The 10050-nt window shown below is 37.2% G+C and overlaps 1 protein-coding gene across 1 annotated transcript; it reads right to left on the bottom strand.

Moving 5' to 3' along the window:
• Positions 1-854: 854 nt before the first annotated feature.
• On the bottom strand, positions 855-9793 carry atp6ap2 (ATPase H+ transporting accessory protein 2; the record flags this gene model as incomplete). The annotated part of the gene is made up of 9 exons (XM_051694821.1): positions 855-1615; positions 1991-2110; positions 4959-5108; positions 5300-5353; positions 5790-5927; positions 7203-7298; positions 8784-8912; positions 8994-9124; positions 9658-9793. Coding segments are annotated over 9 exons (1149 nt in total), but the record flags the coding sequence as incomplete, so codon positions are not given.
• Between the last annotated feature and the right edge of the window lie 257 nt (positions 9794-10050).

Here is a 10050-nt window from a genome sequence, read left to right as displayed (position 1 = left end):
GTTGCCAGAATGAGGACACGCAACAGGAACGAGCGAAACTGAAAATGTCTCCAATATTTATCCTTGTTTTACTACGCCTCTGGTCATGGTGGTTTTTAGACGGATGGCGAGGCTTTTTAGGTCGGGTGGAATCCGTTATCGCTGATCCAGTTCGTTTGCTGGCTTCCATGGCTGCAGCACGCGGTGTTGTTTGCCTGCAAACTTGTTTAAATCTGGCAATCCGGCGGTGTCGAAATACTATTGGTGAGTGGGCAGTGGGCGGGATCACAGAGGCCAAAACATAAACAGAAATTCCGGCCCGGAATTGAAACTTCAAAGTAGGAGAAGCCAGTATTTCAACTTAGCATGTTTCCTAATTCTCTAATGACATATTATGGTCATTTTATGATTTAGTACAGTAAAAATATTACATATAGCACCTTTAACTGCACTCAAAAAATATTTTAAGATTTACACATTACAATTTTGTAACAAATTTAATTGAGTAACCTTAAAACTTAAAATATTTTATTTTGTTAATTAAATTTTTCTAAAAATTACACAATTCAAATTGATAGAATATCATCAAGAAATTGAAATGAATTAATCTTATAAATAGGCTCAAATATTTTTGTGTGTGTGAGATGTTAATCAGGGCCGTCTAGTGTTATCGCTATCTAGTGGCATTTTAACGTTTAATGATACTGGGTTGTCATGGTTTTTAAATCGTATGATATACTGTGCATCAAAAACGACAGAACTTAAAATAATATTTTTAAAGTTAGTTTCTGAGTACTGAAAATGTTTTCTTTAATGATAATGACACAGTTACATGGTTTGACACTTGTGACAAATAAAAAAGACATTTAAGTGGCTGATGTTTTTTTTTTTTTATTTGAGTTACACTACAACACAATGTACCATAGGCATGAATATCGGGCAACATCTGTACACAACAAACGGTAATATTATATATTTCTTATTTTCCACTGTATTTCCACTGTATATTGAATGAAAATGACAAATATAGCAAATTAAACAAGAATTGTGTAATTACACCAAATCAAGTATTTCAGAAGGAAAACAGCACAATCAAGTAAACAACAAACAATAAATAGAGTTACATTTCAATTCTTTACATCCTAACACCTTAACTCTTCAGTAGATTTTTAACTATGTTTTATTTAGGAAATCTACAAGATATTAAAATTAAGAAGCTCGACAAACAATTTAATTTCTCCAGCAAACGACAAGCATCAATAAATAATCTTTATTCTTAAGTTTGATTGTGACATAATGATCAAGCATTTTGTACAATAAGTAATTCTGTGACGTACATCCATAATACAAGTTGAATTGAGATCAATATACAAAAAAATAAAACACACACACACAATCAAATGCACACAACGCTAAATGGAATGTGAGGTGCCGTCAGCGATCAGTCCATTCGGATCTTCTGATTGGTCATCCTGTAGATGATGCTGTCATATCCTGGATCCATGTTCCAAAGGTTGTATGAAATGGCGATGACGGCTAAAGCTAAAATGATCATCAGCCAGAGAACGATATTGAAGATGACGGCATACTCAAAGTTGTACTTGTACGCCAGGTTGTAGGGGCTATCTGGATTACTCTGCAACAACCACAAGCTAGCGTTAAAATGTTGGTCAAAAGTAGGTCAGTTTGTGGGAGGGTTTCTACAGTACTGTAACCGTTTTTTTGTTTTGCTCCAAAATAAAAAGGTTACGTTTTGTAAAGGTGATAGTCACAAAGACGAACCATATGCTACTGGTAAAAAATAAACAAAAAAGGATGGCTAGCTAGCTAACTGCTACCCACTAAACAATCAACTTCTTACAGCAGTGGTCTTGAATCGATTCTTCCTTCTCATACCCTGATGAATAAAATAATTCTCAAAATGTGGAACTGTTTTAACATGAACACATTTATAAATATAAAGACTTGAGTAACAAACTAGCCTGACAGAAGGTAATTGCATTTAACTTACGATCTGTTTGGACTCAAGGATGGAGCGTGACTTCCTGGTCAGAGGAGCTTCAAACGTCTTCACTGTGACGACTTCCACAACCGCGTTGTTTCCGTAGATGCTAGAGACGTCATCTGCGAACTTCATACACATAAACAAACATAGTTTGAGGTCAGTGCAAGAGACTTATTTCGAAACAGGGAACTAATTAAAGATGTCCCTTTTTCAAGCAAGTTTCATCAGAAATGGTTGTTTTCTGAAGTAGGCCACTATAAATCTTCAGATTTTTGTAGTTGTGTAGTAAGATTTTAAGATAACTTTACATGTACAAAAAGTCTCTTTAGATAAATTACTCTGTAATGTAAAAAAAAAAATTAATATTTATATATAATATTTATTAATGTAAATACATTTCATAATATTAAAATTTAAATTTTTTCCCAGTAACATTTTTTAAACTTTTTTTTAAAACAAAATTCACTGTAGAAATCAAATTGTATAAGATAAGATTTGTTTTCAGATTATATATCCTGATACATTATACGGTTGTGCTCAAAAGTTTGCATACCCTGGCAGAAATTGTGACATTTTGGCATTGATTTTGAAAATATGACTGATCATGCAAAAAAAACTGTCTTTTATTTAAGGATAGTGATCATATGAAGCCATTTACTATCACATAGTTGTTTGGCTCCTTTTTAAATCATAATGATAACAGAAATCACCCAAATGGCCCTGATCAAAAGTTTACATACCCTTGAATGTTTGGCCTTGTTACAGACACACAAGGTGACACACACAGGTTTAAATGGCAATTAAAGGTTAATTTCCCACACCTGTGGCTTTTTAAATTGCAATTAGTGTCTGTGTATAAATAGTCAATGAGTTTGTTAATTGATTTTTTCAATATCAATTCCAAAATTTCACAATTTCTGCCAGGGTATGCAAACTTTTGTGCACAACTGTATATATATATTCATGTATGTATAGATACATGTATGAACTGTATATATTACATACATATATATATATACACATATATATACATACATATACACTATATTGCCAAAAGTATTCGCTCACCTGCCTTTAGACGCATATGAACTTAAGTGACATCCCATTCTTAATCCATAGGGTTTAATATGACGTCGGCCCACCCTTTGCAGCTATAACAGCTTCAACTCTTCTGGGAAGGCTTTCCACAAGGTATAGGAGTGTGTTTATGGGAATTTTTTACCATTCTTCCAGAAGCGCATTTGTGAGGTCAGACACTGATGTTGGACGAGAAGGCCTGGCTCGCAGTCTTCGCTCTAATTCATCCCAAAGGTGCTCTGTCGGGTTGAGGTCAGGACTCTGTGCAGGCCAGTCAAGTTCTTCCACATCAAACTCGCTCATCCATGTCTTTATGGACCTTGATTTGTGCACTGGTGCGCAGTCATGTTGGAACAGGAAGGGGCCATCCCCAAACTGTTCCCACAAAGTTGGGAGCGTGGAATTGTCCAAAATCTCTTGGTATGCTGAAGCATTCAGAATTCCTTTCACTGGAACTAAGGGGCCAAGCCCAGCTCCTGAAAAACAACCCCACACCATAATCCCCCCTCCACCAAACTTCACAGTCGGCACAATGCAGTCAGATAAGTACTGTTCTCCTGGCAACCACCAAACCCAGACTCGTCCATCAGATTGCCAGATGGAGAAGCGTGATTCGTCACTCCAGAAAACGCGTCTCCACTGCTCTAGAGTCCAGTGGCGGCGTGCTTTACACCACTGCATCCGACGCTTTGCATTGCACTTGGTGATGTATGGTTTGGATGCAGCTGCTCGGCCATGGAAACCCATTCCATGAAGCTCTCTACGCACTGTTCTTGAGCTAATCTGAAGGCCACATGAACTTTGGAGGTCTGTCGCGATTGACTCTGCAGAAAGTTGACGACCTCTGCGCACTATGCGCCTCAGCATCCGCTGACCCCGCTCTGTCATTTTACGTGGCCTACCACTTCGTGGCTGAGTTGCTGTCATTCCCAATCGCTTCCACTTTGTTATAATACCACTGACAGTTGACTGTGGAATATTTAGTAGCGAGGAAATTTCATGACTGGACTTGTTGCACAGGTGACATCCTATCACAGTACCACGCTGGAATTCACTGAGCTCCTGAGAGCGACCCATTCTTTCACAAATGTTTGTAGAAGCAGTCTGCATGCCTAGGTGCTTCATTTTATACACCTGTGGCCATGGAAGTGATTGAAACACCTGAATTCAATTATTTGGATGGGTGAGCGAATACTTTTGGCAATATAGTGTGTGTATATATATATATGTACACACACACACACTGTATATAGAATATAAAGTATATAGTTACAGTTGAAGCAGAAGTTTACATACACTTAGGTTGAAATCATTCAAACTCATTTTTTAGCCACTCCACAGATTTAATATTAGCAAACTATAGTTTTGGCAAGTCGTTTAGGACATCTATTCTGTGCATGACACAAGTACTTTTTCCAAAACTTGTTTACAGACAGATTGTTTCACATTTAACTGACTATATCACAATTCCAGTGGGTCATAAGTTCACTTTCACTAAGTTAACTGTGCCTTTAAGCAGTTTGGAAAATTCCAGAAAATGCCTTTAGGCAATTAGCTTCTGATAAGCATACCGAAAAACAATAAAATACAAATATGAATAAAAACAATTAGTTTTGCTGTTTAAATGACTAACTATGGAGTTTCGAAATGCAATTCTTTAAGTAACAATATGATTCTGTTTCATTTAAACATACAAATTTGTAATGCTAAAAATGTACACCACGACCAGGTCTGCTTTGTGTCACTTGCAAGTAAAAGTGTGCCCTTTTACTGCATTATGTCGTAAAGTAAAAAGGAAGCCTTTAAAACTTGGAGCCTTTGTTGTGTTTAAAGACTTTGTGTCAGTGAACATAAAAGAGAAAAACATGCATTTGAGAGACGTCTTTGTGGTCTCTACCTTCTGCAGAGCAGACGCCAGGACCCTGGTGGCATCCAGGAACTGAGGGGAGTCTGTGCCGTACCGGCGGGCGATCTCCTCCAGTCCCGCCAGCTCCAAAGAGTACAGGTCAGGAGCTGGGTCTTTAGCCAGATGCTTGTGTTTCTGCAGCTATATCAATAAAAAAAAAACAGAAGTTTGCTGACCACTTCAACAACACAGAAGCAAAGGTAAAAAAATCTGGCTACGTAATTGAGTGTCAAAGACGTTTTATAATTTTGCACAAAGAAACAAAAATTAAAGCAAAAACCCCTTCTGAAATGATGTACAGCTGTTTTGCATGGGACAAAAGTGAGACTCACCAAGGCTGAGATGTCATACAGCACTTGAACCTCAGACAGGAACAGAAGATCAGCCTAAAAAAACACAGGGAAGACACCCTCAAACCCAGATGGAGGTATATTTAGGTCGCTATGTCTCTCATCTAGTCTAGGACGGCTTACGTGTTTAAAAAAAGCACATTGCACACCTACTGAATGATGGTTTCGATCTGTAACTGAACTACTTTCATATGTTGATTAGTTCTGCAATAGAGAAGCCGGTTTCTTCTTTGAGAAACTGCCTTTAGTCCTGCATGAAGTATGTTTGTGACAGTCTAGAACATTACATTTGTTTGGTATTGGTATTTATAATGATTAGAAAACAGAACCAAAACAATTTTTTAATGATATGATGTAAACCTCAGTGTTGTGGTTGAATTAGAACATGTATTTTTGTGTATCTGTGCTGAGAACTGACATCTGTCGGCTATACTGAGCATGAGGTGTGAGGGTCATGTGACCGCCTCTTCACCTCGTTACTGCGGCTGAGAGACACGAGAGGAAGGGAAGTGAGGACAGATCCGTCCTGGGACAGACGTCCACGAATCTGTTGCAGAGTGACGGGCAGATCCTCAAACACAGTGTTGGCCATTCCCATCATATACAGCCTCTAAAAACACAAAAAAAACATGTTTCTCAATACAAGCCACCCACAATATGTTAAGTCACTTATTAGTGACAAACAAAGCAACTTTTGGGTGAATCACTTGAAGACAAAATGCAATAAATAAATAAGAAACTGTATTTTAATATAGAAAATTAAGTCTAATTTAAGACCATACATTTTTTGCAAGATCATTGAGCACATCTTCCTTCCAAGTTCTATAAATGAAAAAAAAAATGTAATTTGTTTGTTAAAACAACAACAATAATAATAATAATAATAATAATAATAATAATAATTAAATAAAATGTACATACATTATGTGGAGCAAATACTGATGTACACAATGATGTATTTTATTTATTACTTTATAACTGCGATTATTGTGCACTTCAAATTCCAATCGCATTTCACTGTCCAAATATGGTCATTTTAAACCAATATAGAAATGCCATAAACGCCACGTTTTTGGGTCTCATTTTCTGGTGTTATTAAAATTATTATTATGACAATTTATCGTAACAGCACTAATGAAAATCCAATTTGTTTTTTTTTTTACAGTTACGTCAATTTGGGTTGGAAATGTGCTCAATTGTCACAATGTGAAAATAAAAATCTAAATCATTATAAAACAGGCTTAAATTTTATTTATGCAAAATATTTATTTTGATATTGGGGTGAAATATGACCCAGATATTGCTTGACAATTTTCATGAGATTCACTCAATTATCTCAACAAAAACTAAGCTCTAGTTTGTCTCTGAATAGGGCTGAACAATTAACCGTATAAATAATCCAGATTACAATTACGGCTGCTACAAATAACAAAAAAAGTGTCAATTACATCACATTTAGGTCCTGTTGCATCAAACTTTCTATTTACAACATTCTTTTTCTGCAGTGATTGAGCATTGCAACCAATCACACATGTCTGTTGTGTGCACGAATGCATTCAAATTAGTCTGTAGGCCTGAATGAGTCTGATCCACAAATTAGTGATTTGTGTCATTTCTGTTCACGTTATCACACTCAAAGAATCTTAAGAACTTCTCCAAAACGAAACCCATCATCTGCAATTTGAAATCATCTAGGATTCTCTAGGTCTTGTGCCACTATCTAAAATATATAAGTAACCGTTTCTATTTCAAATTAATAATCGTGATTACAATATTGACAATTCTGAATTATTAGAATGAGGATTAGCACTACAGGTCTTATTGCATCAGATGGGTTTATATGCATGTCTTATGTGGTTCAACGCTTGAGTCATAATGTTCATACCTCCTCACTGGGGGCGAGCTGCAAGACCACAGGGGTGCTGTCTGCAAAAAGAGTGTGCAAGGTGTTTGCCACACTGTCCAGAGTGAACGGAACGGGCTGAAAGAAAAAAAGAAAAAAAAAACATTTAAGAAAAAGAAAAGGGGCCTGGGTAACTCAGCGAGTATTGACGCTGACTCCCACCCCTGGAGTCACGAGTTCGATGTGCTGAGTGACTCCAGCCAGGTCTCCTAAGCAACCAAATTGGCCCGGTTGCTAGGGAGGGTAGAGTCACAAGGGGTAACCTCCTCGTGGTCGCGATTAGTGGTTCTTGTTCTCAATGGGGCGCGTGGTATCGCAGCATCAGGACCCGCACCAGCCGACTCCATGACAGCTTCTTCCCCCAAGCAATCAGACTTCTGAACTCTTGATCTCCCACGATCAATATACATCAGCACTGCACTTTATTACCCTTACTCTTACATCTCACACCGGACTGTCATAAATTATATTATTATTATATTATATTCTCTCTGAACAACTATCAACCGACAGTTGAATGTCAATACAGTACAATACTGTACATTCTATATATACTTTTTTATATATATATTTTTTTTATTGAATAATGTGTATCTGTCTAGTGCATATTGTATACTGTACAGTGTATGTTATTATTTGTATATTGTTGTGTATTTATGTGTACATCAGATGTTTAAATTGTGTTGTGTTAATTTGATGTAATTGTAAATTGGTATATGTCTCATCACTGTCACGACTGCTATGTTGATCGGAACTGCACCCAAGAATTTCACACACCATTGCACTTGTGTATATGGCTGTGTGACAATAAAGTGATTTGATTTTGATTTGGTAAGTTATGCGTGGATTGTGGAGAGTAGCATGAGCCTCCACATGCTGTGAGTCTCCGTGGTGTCATGCACAACGAGTCACGTGATAAGATGCATGGATTGACGGTCTCAGAAGCGCCAACTGAGACTTGTCCTCCGCCTCCTGGATTGAGGTGAGTAACCGTGCCACTGTGAGGACCTACTAAGCAGTGGGAATTGGGCATGCCAAATTGGGAGAAAAAGGGATCAAATTAAAAATAGAAAGAATAAATAAAGAAAAATAGTGATAGATAGATAGAAAAAATAAAGAATAAAATAAAGAGAAAGAAATAAAGTTATAGCTAGACGGACAGAAAGAGAAAGACGAATAAAAAAAGAAAAAGAAAAATGAAAGAATCCGACAGCTAGATGGAAAGAAAGATAGACAGCGATAGATAGAAGAAAGAAAAAGCGACAGACAGACTGACAGATAAAAGAGAAGTGCCAATGAAGAAATCAATCTTATGATACACAACTGCCCAATACTCAATTATTCTGGAATATTTTAACAATGAAAAAAAAAAAAAACTAACTTTCTTCTCTTTTTATGGGGAGATCTTCAACCTGACCTGTTCATTTAACCGTGACACATCAAATACACAATCTTTGTGCTAAATCAAAGACATCAAAACAACAAGACTGACATAAACGCATATTATTTGAGACTACAGACTGATTCTGAAATAACTTGTGCGTGAGAGAATGAACCGCTCACATTTTCAAGAGGGTAAGAGGAAAGGTTTTTGGGCAGGTCCAGACTGTCCATGCCACGGACGACGATCAGAGCGTTGGCCCGAGGGCGTTGGAACAGCGATCCAGCGGACAGACCTGGCCAATTGAGATCCTGCAAACAAAAACTATCAGTTCAATAAAGTGTTTACCAAGACAACATGCATTTTATTAAAGATTTAGAGAGACGGGGTACCTCTCGAACGGAGAAGCCCATGGTTAGGGCGACTAAATCAGGGATCTTTTCTCCTGATATGGGCCACTGTCCATCCCGGAAGCTCACATACTGCGGGCTGCGCAGGATGGTCAAACTGTCCCCCAAAACCTCTGAAAATAACACAGATTGAGACATATGGGGAAAAAAGCATTTGTAATCACAAGCCATTAATATGTACAATAACTTGAATAAGAATATATGAATATTAATAGTGGGACTGCAATGAGATTTAAATATTTCTAAGTGTGCCTTTACTCCCCTAAAACACTAAACTTATATAATAATAATAATAATAATAATAATAATGAGTATAATAATACTGATACTTGTGAAATGAAGCATGACTGTCACGTGACCTGCTCGAGCTTCCTCTTCCACTATGAACATTTTAACACTCAAACGTATTTTTTCTAATTATTTAAAGCATTTCAAAATACAATATATAACGCAATAGACATACTTACACCATAGCTGGATTAATTTAATTCTATAAATCAGGTTATATTCGATGGCACACAAATTTATGACTGCGGATTACGGCATCTCACTGCAGTCGCCATTATTTCTTTAAATGTTAAAAAGCACACATATCGTCATAATAAACGCCAAGACACGTCAATTGTGAAGTACAACGCAAATGTACCTGATAAAACGCTTAAAAGCGCAAATACTGCGCTGATAATTGCCCGATTCATCTCGGGAGGATTTTCTGATGGACTGCGCATCCTCGCAACACAGGTCACATGACACGGGCCTGACGCGTGACGCAGTGCGTCATGACGTCACTGGGATTCTTCCGCGCTTCTGCTTTTACTACTGTTATGGCAATTTAATGCACTTAAAGGAATATTCCTGGTTCAATACAAGTTAAACTCATTCGATAGCATTTGCGGTATAACGTTGATTACCACAAAAATTTGTTTCGACTCGCCCCTCCCTTTCTTTTAAAAAAGCAAAAATCTGGGTGACAGTGAGGCACTTACAATGGAAGTGAATGGGGCTGTAAAACTGTAAACCCTAAGTACAAGACGAAAAC

Source organism: Myxocyprinus asiaticus, chromosome 50 (genome assembly GCF_019703515.2).
Source record: "Myxocyprinus asiaticus isolate MX2 ecotype Aquarium Trade chromosome 50, UBuf_Myxa_2, whole genome shotgun sequence".
Taxonomy (NCBI): Eukaryota; Metazoa; Chordata; class Actinopteri; order Cypriniformes; family Catostomidae; genus Myxocyprinus; species Myxocyprinus asiaticus.
This window is presented reverse-complemented; position numbering and strand designations above follow the sequence as displayed.